The sequence below is a fragment of the Ambystoma mexicanum genome, chromosome 3p (assembly GCF_040938575.1).
Source record: "Ambystoma mexicanum isolate Mex_15411 chromosome 3p, UKY_AmexF1_1, whole genome shotgun sequence".
Lineage (NCBI taxonomy): Eukaryota > Metazoa > Chordata > Amphibia > Caudata > Ambystomatidae > Ambystoma > Ambystoma mexicanum.
Genome location: NC_090925.1, coordinates 884,361,748 through 884,379,671, shown reverse-complemented (window position 1 = coordinate 884,379,671; position 17,924 = coordinate 884,361,748). Strand labels below are relative to the sequence as shown.

At 42.5% G+C, this 17,924-nt stretch overlaps 1 protein-coding gene across 2 annotated transcripts in view; it reads left to right on the top strand.

Moving 5' to 3' along the window:
• The window catches only part of ACSS2 (acyl-CoA synthetase short chain family member 2), a 948,517-nt gene that overhangs the window by 446,157 nt on the left and 484,436 nt on the right, over positions 1–17,924 (top strand). For both annotated transcript variants that reach the window (XM_069652109.1, XM_069652108.1), the window contains exon 7: positions 13,293–13,407. In XM_069652109.1, coding sequence (XP_069508210.1) covers positions 13,293–13,407 — 115 coding nt within the window. The remainder of the gene's footprint in view (positions 1–13,292; positions 13,408–17,924) is intronic.

The following is a 17,924-nucleotide window of genomic DNA, read 5'->3' as shown; positions in this document are numbered from 1 at the left end:
AACCTTTGCCATCAAATCCTGCCTATGCCGCGCCTCTTTTATGCAAGGGGTCCTCACACATATTAATGTCCTCTCATACCACGAGTGCTTCAAATTTCCCCATCTGTGAATCTTCTCAGTGTACGCTGTTGTAATATGCACGGGCTCGTACATAGGCACACTGGTGGAATGTTGATGCGTTTTTGGCAATCAACATTCCACAGTGGCCGTTGAGCTGAGGGAGTAGTTTATGACATACGCTTATTTAAAGATTGTCCCCTGATCAGTCTAGCCCTTTGATATGCACTAGCCTTGCACTGACCTCCCAGAAATGCCCAGGCAACCATTGTCCTTGGCTCCCTGTTCCATGAATTCACAATTCCACTTGGGAAGGTCAAGACTAAACCATAATACATGGTTTCAAACTGGATATTCACAGTTCAGTTGAGACTTCTTCCTCTGTGTATTAGTGCTTTTCTTATAAACTTGAAGACCTCCAACTACACACTACCGTGGGTGTTTGGGAAGACTGGGTGTTTTGAAATCCAATTCCCATTATTTGTCTTGATTTGTAAAATGTCACCTTTTCTGGTATTAAGGTTTATTAAATACATCAAAGCTCTGATGTTGAAGCACAATATAGGAAGTAAGCTAAACAGTTTCCCTGCCTTTGATTACATGGGCAGGGGCAGCTCCCTGTTACCCACCAGTTCAATTTACAAATCTAGTACTTTATTAATATCCCTCAGATAAGATTACCTGGGAACTGAAATGCAGGAAGTCTGCATGGCTTTCACAAGTCTATATACCTGGGAATATTCTCTCACCCGAAGCCTGGTGATATATCAATGTCTGGAATAAATGGCCACCCAATAAGCATTTATATGCCTTCCCTTGCTCTGACACAGATTTGGGAAATGTTTGCATTTGCCCACAGTTGGTGTACAAGATACAATTATGTTGATGGCACGCAATGGCTACCTTGATTTGTCCTTTTTTTCAGACTGCATGTATGTTTGCTATCCTCAGATTGATGTACAGCAACAATCTGAAAATGCATCAAGCAAACACTGAGATAATGTTTGTGGGCTGACAAGATCTGTAATGGCCATTTGATTTCTGGACTGCTCAGCTTGACATATGTCCTCAGCCTTCCTCCCAGATTAAGAATTTGGGAATTCTGATTGATTCTGACCTCAAACATAACGGACTTAAATGGTTGCGCACTAACAACATCTAACTTGATTTACCTTACTCTCCCACTCCTGGCTTGCACCTGACCCCTGCATCTGAAGAGCCATACTGTACTATAGCCGATTATGTATATACAAATCTGCATCTCAATGGGCCTCATTCCGAGTACGGCGCTAACCAATGGCGCTATTAACGCCGTGGTTGACCCGTACCCGGACCGGCAGCGCCTTGGTGGATGGCGGAATTACCGCCCCATTCCAAGGTCGGCGGGGCGGTAATTCCCCATTCACCAAGACTCTTCCCCATTCCCAAATGAGCCCCCATAGGGCTCAATGGGAATGGGGAAGATGCAAATAACGGTGACCGTTCATTACGGTCACCGTTATTGGCTTGGAGGCCCCTTTGCGCCCTCGACTTTAACACCTGCTCAAAGCAGGCGTTAAGGGCGAGGGCGCAAAGGGAACTCGGAGTATGGCAGTAAGGGATTACCGCCACCGGTCTCGTTACCGGTGGCCGCTATCCCTTACCGCCATACTCGGAATGAGGCCCAATGTCTCCTTGGCCCTCCAAGGCTACGCCTCTGTATTACATGTATTTATGCACCTGTTGTACTTACTGGTATGCACCTGTTTATGCTATGTAACCCGGCTATAAGACTTCTTGTACTGTTTGCGCCCGGCTACCCAAGGCTTTGGTGCGCATTACCAAATAAATAAACAAACAAATAAACAAACCATGATTCCACAGGTTAGCCCTGTAGTAAAAAGTATTTTTTTTAAAACGAGAAGTCTCTTCAAGAGCATGGTCCAGGTGATAATCACACTTGTGCTTTCTATCCTGTACTATGTGAATAGCGTTTACTTGGTCATGCAGAACTATCTAACAGGTATTAGCAACGATTGCAAAATGCAGATGCCCATGAATTGCTCCAACGTTACATATTTGACCAGGTCACCTGTGCACTTGGACTACAGCACAGACATGCTGTCCTGCGTCTTCTCAGAATAATGCATATGGGATAAAGTAACCCCTACAGTATGTTATAAGGATATTGCAAGTCACTGAGGAGTTCCGTGACCAAATAGAGGAATGAGGCTGTAGAACGTATTCTTTTTACGTACGGTAGTGGATATGTCATTACTTATAATAACATGGCCACACACGCTCATCCCCTTTAATACCTAGCATCTTGCTTAATCTAATGTAAGAGCTCCTCCATTTGCCGATCCAGATCATCAATGTAGAATCTGAGTGGATTTTTTTTTTTTAAAAAAGCTAATATGCAGCTTTAAATGTTTTGCAGAAAAAGTTTAAACATTTTAACAAAATGCGTTCAATAAACGTTTTCATTTTATAAGTAATAACATGTAGCTTCTTGCTCACGCGTTAAACTTCAGCAGTGCACAAATTAAACATTCTACTATAAACAGTTCCTTGTTAAATAATCGCTGTCAAGTGTCACGAAAACTATTTAACAAGCAGGTATTTGAAAAGCTTGTAACAGCTTTAATTAAGGGCTGCAGTGACACCTGGAATTATTCATTCTGAGCTTTGCTGTCTCAAGCAGCAAGCATTTTGAAGTCACAACTGAAGCGTTATAACTGGAGCAGCTGTGATGTCATTTTCTTATTACTGGTCAGTTGTGATATCACCATTAGCCTGTAATAAGAACATTATTTATACGGGTATTACAGGCCGCCTTGTATTATAATAGCAATAACGTAGTAATCAACTCTTCGGACATTATGGGCCTCTTTTTGTTTATCAGCATTTTCGGATTCCATATGCAAAAGGTCGGACTGATTTTATCTGAAAGCAAATGCTTTCAAACAAAAGCATTACCGGATGCAGGATAACACACACCCAGTAGTGCCGCATTTCCCTGATGGAGTCTAGTGGGACTCCAAATGGGGAATAGCTGAAATGCCCACTTATGTTTACTGCATTTATATCACATGAAATAACAGTGAGCAAGGTTGGCTGTGTTTGCTTTGGATACCCAATGTGTACTATTTTAGATGTGTGCATGTAAACACAGTGCTAATTTTTGGCACTGTACCTTTTTAGACTTCTTAGTATTTTATTGTAACATACACCGTGCATCTATTTAAAATATATAGAACTATTCTTCCCGCATGAACATTCAGAATTTGGAGTATAAAGAGACACATTAGCCTTGACTTTTAGGGAAAGACTTTGAAATTGAGTACTTTAATTTAACTAGCGTTGTCAATTTTACGCCTATGACACTATAAAACCATATTTATTTTATAGATTAATTTTACATTTTAAGTAAGCATAGTTTACTGTCATGTTTCTGGTTTATGGTCTTAGTCTTAGTTCTACCACCTAACTTTCATTGGTAATTAGTATACCACAATTAAACAACATTACAGCGGCCCTGTACAGACTGTTTAGCACAGCAGAGATTCACATGAAATGCAATAGTTTGGTTAATTGCACAGTAGAAACTCTCATCTCAGAACAGGTTATCATGCCATGTTCTTTCTGGAGAGGAGCGCCTGCTACCTTCTTTGAAATGTTTGCAAGGAACTTGGGGTTGGTCACCCTGAGTTACCTGGGGGCAACCAGACGTGGACTCCCTTCTCACTGTGCTCAGAGAGACAAAGCTTCACCTCACTGATGAGGCCCAACAAGGCTGAAACACGTGTATGGGGTTGCTTTTGGTACTCTTGTTCAGAAAGGAGTTGCCATAGCATTTAGGCGCTGGACTGCCCATGTGGGCGGGACAAAGACTGATAATGCATTGGTTATTTCCCATCTGTGAAAGGTACAGTGAGCAAAAAGCGTGTGCTGCAAACTCTCATCTCAGAACAGGTTATCATGCCATGTTCTTTCTGGAGAGGAGCGCCTGCTACCTTCTTTGAAATGCACAGTAGAAATGTCAACGTTCAAATTATTGGTGTATGCACAGTACCTTCCCCGTTTGTTTTTGGGTCGGTGAGACATAGGAATGGTGGAGATTTAGGTCTCTTCCCTCTCGTTTGTGTTTGCTAGTTCTATCAGACATATCTGATGTATCAGGCTCGATTCGATTTCCTCATTTTCAAGATACATTTTTTGGCACTGAGGCATGCCAGGTGAAATAACCTCTGATTCTCAACAGTTGCTTTGCCTATAACCCCAAGAAGGTATTTTGTCGGTGCAAGTGAGTGGGATACATCTCTCATTTCTTCCAGCATACCTGCCACCTTGGACCAAAATTCCAACACCTCTTGGCATGACCAGGACATGTGTAGGAAGTTTGCAGGCATTGTATGACATTTACTGCATTCACTGTTTGCATTACGGGAGAATCTAGCAACCTTTGCAGACGTATAATGTATCTGGTTTGAGGACTTTCAACTGTATTAAACAGTACCTTGCATTTAACAAGACTTGATTAGTACGAAGGCAGTATCTTGTCCATACCTCATCAAGCAGTTTGGGCCCAATATCTGATTCCCACGACTGTGAAACTGTGATAGTCCTAATGTTGTGGTGTATTGTAAAATTTCAACACCATCTTCCAGTGAATTGTGTCCTGAGTAACAATATCAACCAATGAGTCTGCATCGGGTTCCACAGGGAAGGACGGCCACTTCTGCCAGAAAGCTGTGCTCATAAGGACATATTGCAACAGCGTGATCTGATTGATTTTCCCCCTCCCACACCTCCACAATCTTAGCAGTGAATTCTGATATCGATACAAACCTCCTGTCTGGGAGCATATTACCCATTTAAAGCCTGCCCTCTGTGCCCCATTTGAATTGTATATGCTCTTTTATGGAGTTGGCAAGATATCGAGGAAGCCCCATAGGGGTGCACTTCTGCTGTAGTTAATGTTAATCCCCAGCAGCTGGAACAGGCTGTACCAGGCACTGACTGTCACCCGAACGTACAATTATCATCATATTTTTTTGCCAAACATGACAGAGCGGAGGTTCAGCAGTTTTGCCCAACATTTTTCTACATGACGGTGAGCAGGGGATAACGCCTACCAATGATCCACAAACCAGGCAATACAGCTCAAAATCAGGGGCTGCAAGACCCCCTAACGCCCCCCTCCCAACCCGCCAGGTCGTGGAGTTTCACCATTTTTGCCCACACAAGTTTGGCGGTACCTGAACCCCAAAGAAACTTTGATGCTAAGGAACGGATTGTGTCGAAGAAGGCTGTCCAAGGCCAAATTGGTAGGTTTTTGAAATCATAAAGGAGTTTGGGTAGCACTATCATCTTCAGAAGTGATAGACGACCATATAAGGATATTGGAAGTCTAGCCCAAAGCTCCAATTTAGCCGTAAGAGATGGGAGATACGCTGTTAGTTTATCCGTGTACAAGGACCTAGAGGACCTGGACACACTGACCACCAGACACGTAATATTGTTTGGAGCCCATAGTAATCCCAACATATCGCTGGGTGGTTGCGTGTTGTCCGTCAACAGAAACAGTTCTGACTTGGACCAGTTCATGCGATAACTGGAGTACTGGGAGAAGCCCGGATTTTCCTCAAGGATGAAGCAGAGGTTCCATTCCGCATTGCTTGATATACAGAAATGCGCAGACCGCGATAGTTATGCTTCGCACGGATACGTTCGGCCAGGGGTTGGATACATAGAACAAAAAGGAAGGGAGACATGGGGCAGCCCTGTGTTGTCCCTTGCCTAAAGAAATGACATATGATGACGACACACCATTCACTCGAATGCTTGCCAAAGGAGAGAAATATAGTAGCCAAACACAACTAATAAAAAATGGCGCATATCAATATGAGTCAAGGACTGTAAACAGAAAGTTCATCAATACTGAATCAAATGCCTTTTCTGCGTCAAGGGTTGCGGCCACAGCGTTCGCCTTGGGATTCATAGGTGAGAGAATACCGAAAAGCTGCCTCAGATTAAGTGCAGTCGATCTAGAGGGCGCAAACCCTGCTTTGTCCGGATGAATTAAATGTGGCATTAGCGGCATCAGCCGACTCGCCAAAAGTTTGGTGAAGATTTTAGCATCCTTGTTGATTAATGTCAGAGGGTGGTGGAAGCTTAGATTTTCGTGGGCTGGGGTAGGTTGTTTGGTTTTAGTAGAACGGTTGTGATCGCCAACCACAACGTAGGGAGGAGTAAGCCACAATCCATGGATTTGTTCCAAACCTCTACTAGGGGCAGTGCAACTATGCGTTTATACCATTTAAAGAAGTCTACCACCACGCCGGCAGATCATAGATTGTAGAAACAATCTCTTCTAATGTTATGGGTGCATTCGAGGACACAGCCTCCAAAGAAAGAGTTGGAAGGTGTACATTCTCCAGGTATGTCTTCATAGCTAGCACTGATGTCTTGTTGTGATTATAGTAGAGAGTTTTGTAGTATTTCATGAAGGTATCACTGTCAGTGTAGATGCCACCATCTGATGTTTGTATTCCCTTTAACCGTTGTGCCTCTGACATTTGATCACATAGCTTGAGCGAGAGCTCAGCTCGGCCTATCAGCTTCCCTGTATCTGCGTGCCATTATGGGTTTATTATTGTGGTATGTTTCTCTTTCCACCGGGTCACCCAGTAGACAAACAATGGGTTGCACTCCATAAAAGCTTTCAAGGGTACATATTTTTGTTTCTTAGATTTAAGTCTGCCCTAATTGATTTGAGTATGTCTATGGATGTAGGCAGTGCCACCCAACAACAAATGCTTTAAACGCCTTCCACAGGGTGGAGTGTGAGGAAACCAAACCTGTGCTGGTTTCCAAAAAAGCAGATATTCTCCGACAATGTTTGTGCAAACGCCTGATTGTGGAGCGCTGATGGAGTTATTGTCCATAAAGGACGATACGGGCAATGTATGCCAATTTTAAGTGTGATTATAATTGGGGAGTGGTCTGAATAGGTGCGTGGCAGCATGCATCATTTATCAATTACAATGATTAGCGGGGAGGGGAAACTTTGTGTCATGCACAGTGGAGTGGTAGGTCTATTCCCTAGCATAAGGCTGTAAACTGCGCCAGGCGTCCGTTAGTTGGAATTGTGCCATAACTTGTATAATGGCTTTTGCAGCATTAGAAGAGGGTCTACATGTTGCAGCGGAGCAATCAACATCCACACTTAGAATGGCATTGAAGTAAAACCCCCTCCCCCATTATTATAGGGAGATCCTCTCATGTGCTTAGGAGTATGGCCAATGGTGTGTAAAATGTGGGGTCATAAGTATTGAACAGGAGGATTTCAGAACCAAATAGCTTCCCCCTTTATGATAACATACATAGCTAATGTAATGTACAAATAATTGATTCAGAGTGTTGAAATAGGAAGTCGTGGTGGATTAACGTTAGACCCCCGCTGCCTGTGACAAATAGGAGGTGTAGCATCTGGTCTTACCCATTTAGGAGCAAATGCGTTTTGTATGTTGGGCAGTGCATGTGTTTCTTGGAGCATTAATAGTCGGGGAGAGTGGCACTCAATATGTCACCAGTTTCCTGATTTTCACTGGATTGTTAATGTTCCGTATATTCCAACTAAGGAATGTTACACGGCTTGGCACATATGAGGACAAAACGATCTCTGCAACAAATGATAAAATACTCTGGGCCTCATTACACGGTAGGCGGTAACCATGGCGCTATTAGCGCCATGGTTGCCGCCGGTATTTTTCCGCGTTGGTGGATGGCAGAATTACCGCCCTACTCCAAGGTGAGTGGGGGCGGTAATTCCCCATTCACCAAGGCTCTTCCCCATTCCCATTTTTGCCCCCATAGGGCATAATGGGAATGGGGAAGGTGCTAATTACGGTACCGCAAATTGCGGTACCGTAATTAGCTCTGAGGTCCCTTTGCGGCACCCTACTTTAACGGCTGGTAAAACCAGCCGTTAAAGTCGGGTCCCGTAAAGGGAACTTGTAGTAAGGCGGTAGGGGTTTACCGGTACCGGTGCCCGACCGTTACCGGTAAACCCCGAACGCCAACCGTGTAATGAGGCCCTCTGACAGGTATAGCACCTCACTGATGCAATAAGTAACTTTTGACCAGAACCCTCAAAAACACCCCTTCTGCCCACCCCAACTTGACAGTGACACCCATGTCAACCCGTATCCTATTGAACTTCAGTGGCGACGGTGCGAGCAACGTGCTTGCACAGTACTATAGAGCAAGAGCAGCCCAACATTGTATACATTTACTGTACACAGGTCAGTGCAAATTCAGAGCAGTATCACAATTGACTTCTTAAAAGGATAATGACATGTAACAACTAGCACATTATGGTACACAGGTACTGCCCATGCAGGGACCGGATACCTCTGAAAATTGTCAGCAGAGGTGCTGTACTGTAGATCAGCCCATGCACCTACCGTTGACCTAGGCCTGGGGCCAAGCTTCTGAATCAATGCGCTAAACTCACGGCAGCTCCCACGGTCCCAGCGGTCTTAAGATGTATGGTTGCCTTGATGAAGGATTTGACATTCATAGGTGATGTGCAGAAGTGTGTGTCCCCTCCATATTCTAGTCTTAGTTTTGATTGAAACAAAATAGCATAAGGTACCCTTCGGATCCCTTCAGATCTCTGAAAGAGTCGTTTAACTGTATTGAACAATCTGCATACTGACTGGACTGTCAGTGGAAAATCTGGATAAGTAAACACCCTGCTGGATTCAAAACGTTGCTCCCCTCGCTCTTTAGCCAGTCTCAGGATCATAACCCTGTCTCTGTAGTTAAGCAGTCTTGCTATAGTAGTACATGGTGGAGCCCCTGGTTTTGGCAGCTATAGGTTCTTTCAATAAGGAACTCGTTTTGGAATGATGGTTTATCAAGAATTGTTTTAAGGAGATTCTCCTCAAATATTCCATAGGTCCCTTGGAGGGTGCCTTGGGTATCCCTACAATATGCACATCATTGCTCCTAGATCGGGATTCAAGATCCTCGTACATTGTTTTGACTAGCGTTAACTCTCTCTTAAGGTTTGTAACATCTTCCTCCACCATGACCATCTTGTCCTCTTCATCACTGATTCTACTTTCTGCATGTGTAATTCATCCACATTCTTTTTCAAGCTTAGCGCGTATCGACTAACCCGCGCAGCATGGTCTCCATTATGGGATCAGGGCCAGCGCAGGACTTGGGCTGGAACAAGGCGGAGTGGCACTCTGGCAAAAAGTGTCTTGCTGGAGCAGCGCTCCGTCCCCTAGACCCAAGTGGACCCAGATACAACTCTTACAGATCCTGTGCCTCATCGAGCAGACCGCTTTCAGAAAACTCAGCATTCGTGCTGAGGCATCTGAAAGCAGTCTACTCGTTGCAGGTTGTTGCACAACCCATTCTTCAATTAACATCCAGAACTTGCAATATTGGATCCTGCATACAGAAACTGCTGAAGCCTCACATACTGTTTTACATCTGTTCAAACTGGTGTATATGTCCTGCATTTTACAGTTATTTATTTATTAGGGTGAATATTGTGACCCATCAAAACAGAAGAGTCCATTATTCGCTTAAAAGGTTTTCATAATGAGTCACTATAAAACATGGTTAGCATTTAAATTGGTGACATTATGTTGTTCCCATAATGCTCTTTGCTTTTATGCAAATCACCAGGATTGGGTTCTATATGGAGATACTGGGCCTCATTACAAGTCTGGCGGTACTTGCAATATTTACCAGCGCCTGGCTTGCCGGAAACACATGGGATTATTACCCAGGCGTTCTGGGAAGTCAGGGGCAGGTAAATGTTAATCCCCATTCCCATTTGAATCCTATAGGACTCAATGGGAATAAGAACCACGGAAGCACCGGCAACGTTAATAACAGTGCCAGTGCTTCTGTTCTGTCTGGCATTCGCACGCAGAGTCATACTATGCTGGTCTAGTAACAACGGTGCCGGTTGGCTTACTGGCACCATTGTTACAGGACCGACATGGTTGTGATGAGGCCCACTGTGTTGTGCAACCTGGCCATGGGCCACGCCCCTTGGCCTCGCCACCTTCTTCCCAAAGCCCTGTTGCTCCTAAGAAGTGACGGTTCCCCCAATAAATGCTTTCCATTTCCAGCACTGATCAGGGGATGTTGTTCGATCATGCCTCCTGCCCCAGCTGACTACGATGAGGCATGCTAAAACGAATGGTTGGTCTCGGCAGGCTTGAGATCCTTGTTGTTTCTCGCCCGTATGGGGTTTTTGACGTGTTTTCCTTTTTCAGGACCTGCACTATGTGATTGAGAGCGAACTGAACGGACTGACAGGTTTCTATATTTTTATATAGAATTAATTTCCAACTATCAATTGTTCGACCAGAGTTGAGCTTGCAGGATCAGTGGTGGTGGTTAAGTGACAGCATTAGTGTAACGTCACATGGAGGTGTTCTGTGACCACTTAGGTGATGGTTGGTGCTTTAGGGTTCCATTTCACTTTAGGCACACTTATCTGTGTGTAGAGGAGTGTGTTTGGATAACGAAATCTGTAGCCATGCCATGCCTTTGATCTATTCCTTCACTGGGTTTGATGTATAGTCATTGGGCGCATTCGGAGCATGTGTTTCTTTTGGTAACCACCTTCACTATAAAGCAGATTTCAGTCCTGAATGCAGTTCTATTGTCCCCCTCTTTATTGCCAGAAAGAATTGTGACTGAGTCGTTCTCGGATGACCTTAACCATGGAGTAGACACATTTAAAGTGTCGTATTCATTACACGTTGACCATCCTGTATTTCAAGTGACAACAGGTATGGTGTTTGAATAAAGGTGTGGTTAGAATCAACACATGTAATGTGGTGTTTTAGAAAATGAACTATGTGGTTCAGAGTAGCGCTTACGTGTGATGTGGTGTTAATTGGTTTTGTTTTGTAGTGTTTTTATACAACGCAGATTGTGACACTTGTGAACACTTGTCAAGAATACAGTAGAAGAACTGTTTTTTGACAGATGAATTGACCCAAATATATGGGTGGAAAGAGTTTGAGAAGATACAATTGTGTGTTTTGACCCCTGAAGAATGTCAAGCACCATGTGTATATGACAGAAACATGTTGGGTATAGACGTGAATATCATCACGTTTGTTAAATGACATTCAATGTCCAGGTGTATCTCTGATTTGGTTATCAGCTTAGACAGAGGTATAGGTTATTAGTTGAATTTTGTATTTTTATGTTTAGGTTATATGATCTCCTTTTTTATGATTTAAGTTAGAAGTTTGGACACTTCTTAACTGTTGATCAAATAACTGTTGATTTAATGTTTTACACAATTAGTAGTACTTGTATGTGAATTATATTTTTTATTAGAATAACATGTATCTGTTTGGTGTACTTGTGAGTTGAGCACTACTTTATGACTAATTGCCTTTTCTGTTTATATTGTGCATATTACCCTAAAAGTGGGCATTGTCATCACACCGTGTATGATTGGGGCTTACCCGAATTAATTAAAAACATGGGCACACTGCTTACCCTCTCGGTGTGCGACAAGCAGGAGAACATTTGTTACTCACACGTTCCATATATCTTGTTATATGTTCAGTAAGGCAAAGGGTAAATCTGACTTTATGGCAAGAAGGGAGCCGCTTTAGGCAGTATGGTGTTAAGGTAGAATGTTTCCGCGCAGGATAGATGCCCATGACAGGGCTCGCAAGGGTCCCAGAGCCTCCAATAATGGCAAATAGTTTGTAGTTCACTTTAACAAGGCGTGCTCAAGAGCTGATCTTGTTTCCCAGCCTTCTGCTCCCAACAGCGGTGCCAAGTCGGATCGCCAGATGGGGCCGCGCCGATGTACGACGCTGGTCACCGCGAGGCTCTATGCAGCAACAAGCGCCACAGCAGAGTCTTGTGACCACTTGGAAGGGGTTCTCAGTTATGGTCTGCTCTAGCACACAGGGTAAAGGAAAGGATTTGTTGTTAGTTTCAGAGCTTTGCTCCTAGCTGGCCATCTTGTTTGTCTCTGAGCAGCACCCTCGCTCGCTCCAATTTGTTTTTAAGTGTTTATCTGGACCTGAAAAAGTCTTGGAAAATAGTATTTCATTTAGTTTAATAATGCTGATGCATACCATTCTTGCTATGAATACTGTTAGGTAAGTTAATAGAGTGAAACATTTGAACGATTATATGCTTTGGGATACCAACTGCCCTGTTATTTCTTTTAACATCCTTGATTTCGTTTGAATGTGAATATATTCAATTTACGTTCTTTGACAATCAAGTGGTGTGTCAATGAGATTTATTTTTAGTAACTTATAAGATTGGATCTCATTTTAAAACGTATCACTTCCCCCTCTTACAGTTTTAGTGCTATGGAAGAATTACTGGCATAAGATAACATAAATAAAGGGGGCTGCAGGCATTTGCACTTCTATGCACTTGGGTCTCCTTCGAGTATTTTTCAAAATTTCCAAGCGGTTAAAGAAAAGTGTCCACAGGTGAAATCGCTATAATACCCTTTTTACCCACTACATTTTGGAAACATGTAACTGCCTCACATAGTTAGCAATTATGGGAAGCACTTACAATGGATTGCTGTGGAATCTGTCTGCTTTTAGTTCAGGCTAAAAGCAGACAGATTCATTAGGAATCCATTGGTTTTATGACTGCATGAAATTGTCATGCTCCAATAAAATCAATCCTTTTTGTAGATAGAGTGGAGAAAACAGTGGGGCTTGTTAAGTCTGCTATATATCTCCACTCTGCCTGCAAAACATTTGAACAAGCAGATTGTCAAACTTGATGTTTTTTCTAGGCTTATTAAATCTGCGGGGCTAAGAATAATTGTCAGAACAAGTTACTCACTATAGTAAGTTCCTCAGCTCCTTTGTTCATTTGCTCGCTAAGCCTTCTGCTCTGTCTGCAGCCAATCGTGGTAGGCCCATAGAAAAAGAAACTTGTGCCTGGGAAACAGTGTGTCTGTAGTGGTTGGACCACCCACACACCAGGGAATTCTTTTTGTGTGCCAAGTGCAAGTGCCACTACCAGCTGTTGCTTTGAGGGTGCAGATGTTAATACAAAGAGAAATGTGCCTTGATTTATCTCAAAAAGGTGTACTGCCCATATACTGGCAAGTCCGAAAAGGCCAGTTGTAATCAAGTGAATGCTTTGTGAACCATGGGCAATTTGGCTGTGCTGTGATGAGTACAATGATTTGTTTGTCTGTTTGTTTTAAGGAATTTTGCTGTTAGGAAGTGCATTGTGGTCAAACACTTGGGAAGAGATGAACTGCTGTCGGATGGGACTGGCTGTATGTCACCGCCTTCCAAGAGGATTTGTCCAGATTTACAGGTAGGAATGTGCCACAAAATGCTGAGCTGATGGATGAGAAAAAGGCCACAGTTTTCACTGAACATTACTTGATGGGATGACTGCCCCACATCCTAACGTTTACTAATTATGCTTGCTGCTACTGCTTTTACATGCGAGAATTTGTCATCGTTTAAATGGCTCCTCACAATGTGGGTCTAAAACTTAGCTCACTAAACTTACTGTTACCCTAATTGCCTACTATGTTTTCCGTTTGTAACATAACATGTTCTTTCATAGAGCAAAGTAGGTATGCGTGTTTCCTAAAACTACATCTCTAACATGGTATAGAGGTGCCTAGGCAAATGGCATAGAAAAGGAGGGTGAGGTCCAAACTATGGTGAACTAACTGATCTCAAAATGACCTAAAACATCTGGGAAGTGTCCCTTAGCCAACTGAGTGTTCCTAAATATAAATCTAAGTTATGTTTGCACATTTGACACCTATTTAATGTTTCGGCTTCCTTTGGGTTAGATTGATGCATTTTGATGTGTTTGCGGCTATTAACTGAGGTAGCGTTTTTAAGTTGTTGGTTTGTCTGTTGCTCGTCTATGATGTTATTGCTGTGCCGAACATTTAGTTATAGATGATATCCCTTCTGTACTGTTGATCAATTGTATAGCTTGTTGACAGACCCTTACCCCACCCTCGCCATGGGCAAACCAATAGTCCTAAGGTACACACAGTTCGCGAGAATGTGAGTTTCCGCCCAGCAGGGAGACAGGGAAACTGATGGTATGTTGCTCATGATACAGGACATCATTCTAACATGCCCAGATGCAACAGTAAATTCATTCCTATCATTGCATGTTTGCAAAAACCTACCAAATTTAGAAACGCAGACCTTGAAGGAAGGTTGCGATAGTGTGGTAGCCAACCGTAACTTTGTAGCACCATCTGAGAGAGTTGGTGACACAATGGACCCACTATATATTGTTGCTAGTTCCAAAACGTATAGAAGCCTAAGCGGTTGCTGTGCTTTCGCTCTCTTTAAGTGTGGTGTTGATATGAAAGCCAGTTGGGGCCTTTCCTGCACTCTATCGCATGAAGACTGGTTGACACTTAAAACCCTGGTGCGAGATATCTTATGTTTTGTAAATTCAAAGCAGACGAGTGGTTATTCCTGCCGCCAGGCATCACCCTTTCCTAAACGCTATCATTAGTGACAACCTGAAAGCAAACAACTCTAGCCAGAGTGCGTCATTCCCGAAACCCAGTCTCTTCATCCAACCCAAAAATTATCTCACTGGAATAAGAGACTTTTCAACCGCTAGACAGTAAGAGAAAATGCATTGTGTACTGCATAAAGGACTGAGCGTCCCTAGTAAAGTCTGTTGGTGAGCCTTTTCGTCCCTCTCCTCTTCCCACTAGTGGTGCCATAAAGTGACGGTGTTCACAAAGGGTACCTTACTTTCTATCCACAATCACTCCTCCGCTCTGTGCTGTTTAGGTTACCTGTTTACTCCCTTCTTTATGTTTATAATTTCATCTGATGAATCGGATTAAATTGTTCAGTCTTCATTTTCATAACTACCCAAATGAAACGAAACTCATTGTGAAATTAACAACAAATACGTACTGCTCAACAGTTGCCAAATATCCATTAGCACCTGGATGCACAGTAGCATACTGAAATATAATCAGTTACAGGCTTGTGTTGGGTTCTAGTCCTGGGCACACTTATTCTACACCAACTCGAATATCCAGGGAGAGTGGGATTTGGGGGTATTTGAATTTGACTGCCACCACATTTTTCATGATTCCCCACTGTCCTTCTGAGGGCTTCACAAGCTCACCACTGGGCATTCACCATTTTTCTGTTCTTTCTTAAACTATCCCACATAATGTTTGCTAAATTACTACTGGTCTAGTGTTTAGTTTTTCTGTTTTTTTGTTGCTTTTTATAACACCTGCTGACCTTTACGAGCAATAGAAAAAGACCATATCTATGACTAGTCCTCCTGTTTTCTGTATTCTGTTTGGTTTCAAGACCTCCAACCGAGCCACGTATATTTGGGGGTTGCCAGAATTTCCTTCATGATTGACCAGAAAATATTTGTCAGCTACTGTTAAAGAAGTCCACTGTTATAATGGGTTCCTCTGAGATCTCTGAATGAACCTTTCCGGCTGCCTGAATTTCATTTCTGGTTTACCTTTCCATAAAAGTAAAGGGCTCAGCAGGGTTTCTGATTAACACCTCTTTAAGGCTGCAGATTATGACAATTGTAAAGACTTCTTTCATTCAAGGATGCTTAAACCTCATGCCATATCTAGATCACTCTCACTCTCTTGTAGTGGCAAATATAAACTTTGCAAATATCCTTTACATTTACCTGCCAACCTATCTATCTCCTGTTTCACCTACAGCTTTTTCAGAATGCAATGCCCCAAGCATTACTCAGACTCCAGTTCAGAGATCTCTTGTGCTCTTGTCCCCCCCGTCCACTGGCTCCCTATGGGTGGTCCCATCAAGTTCAGAGTACTTTCCATGGTCCACTAGTCTATTCAGAACAAAAGACCACAAATCAAGGAAAAACAAGACTGAGAGCCCTCTTTGGGGAAGCTGAAAAGATCTAGTACTGGATTCTAGCAAGAAATCTCTCCATTACAGCAATCCATGTACCAGAAGCGATAGTCTGAACAAGTGTTTTTGAGATGAACCTGCATGGGTTTTAAACAACGAGGTTCTAGGAAAATCTTCAACATATATGGAGTCATCTTTGCAACAAGAGAAAATGCAAAATGCTGAGACTTCGCATCCAGGCTACAAGAACAGGGTTAAGGGGGAAATACTATCTGGATTGACTCGTTGAAAGATTTTCTCTATGCTTTTCCAGACTCCATGATGATTGATTCTTATGGGCATGTCAGTGGTGGAATGGAGACCTGAATCACTTGTCTGTCCAACCACAGTGGACTCTGCTATTCAGACAGGATCTCCTGTCCAGATTAGCCCAGAAGGTTTTTTATCGTTATCTTGCTACTCTAAACCTAACAGCATAGTTCCTGAAGTTGTACAGTATGGCCAACTGAATCTTACAGGAAGAATGCGTCAAGGAGGGGAGAAGAACTGTGACCAGCTTCTGCAAGAGGTTCTTCCTTTGGTGTCTAGAGGGAGGAGCCAATAATGTATCATTCCAGGAAGAAACTCTCCTCCCTAATCGTGTGTGGTTTCATGTTTCCTCCACGAAAATTACACCGCTCTGCCATAGGAGCCACTGGAAAGAATCCCTCTCATTTTTTATTTTATTAGTGTTTGTGGTTTAAATTTAAACCTTACACTATATGATACAAACATATAAAACATAATCACAGTGACAATATAAATTCCGTAAAGATGCATTAATTCAGAAATATATAAAAATATTACTCAATCTCTCAATTAACAAAATAGAACAGCTAATACGAATGCCTATAACCATATCAAGTGTAACCTATATAAAAACGGTATCAATGAATTCAGAAGCGCAACTGAATGGGCACTGTACAGTCTTCCCCAGAGTGATGGCCAAGGTGAAACAGTCACGCTTGTTATGTGTTTGTCAAAACAAAGAACTCAGATTTGCCATGGGTTCACAAAACAAAATCAAATGTTTGAGTCTCCACTTCTTTTGAGCAAAAACAGCAGTGTGAACTGCTATAGTTGGGCCACTGCCATAAATTAGTATTCTCTCTCATTTGCAACAGATTTAAACGAAACCTCAAGATGGACAATCTAATTTTCTGAGATGCAAATCGGATGAAATAAAGAGCTAACTGCCCCAATGATTTATGAATTAAGTCTAAATCGTCTGTACGTTTGTATTGCCACATATTGCAATGCGTTTGGCACCAATCCTGCATCCATACATTTTTCTTCTGCAATTGTAGGTCCTTTATGACCTTCTTCAAGTTAAAACCTCTTACTTCAAGTTCTTTTGGGCATTTTAATACAGGAAATATCGACATTAGAAGTGTTATGTCTAAAATCATATCAAAAGGCGCTTCCACAATAAACTCATATTTAGTGAGGCTATGCCCAGTTCAAAGCGAATTACGGTCATTGGGGTGCTCTTTGGTAAGGATAATCCGTTCCATGATAAACCTTCCAGAAAAATAAAATCAAAACCAAGAAGAGGTTTTAGAGGGCTTGAAGAAACTGTACATTTCCACTAGTAGGCCTTTTCACGTATGGGAGTTAAATGTTCTCTATAAATGAATGGGTCATCCTGTCCAACCTATGCATAAAGCAGACCTCCAACATTTAACTTGGATAGGGGCTTTTCCGGTAGTGATTTCATCAGCCAGATACGGTCATCTTTTGTGTAGTTCCCTTTCACAATATTTCCTAATCAAATGTAGTTCTTCTAACAAATTGCTTTCCTTCTTAAAGTCATTATAGATTTCCATATGAATCAACCTAATTCTCTCCCTACCTTTTTGCCTAATCTCTCTTATCTGGCTGAGAGATCCCTTCACACACCAGATGTGAAAAGGGCCCTTTATTATTACCATGATC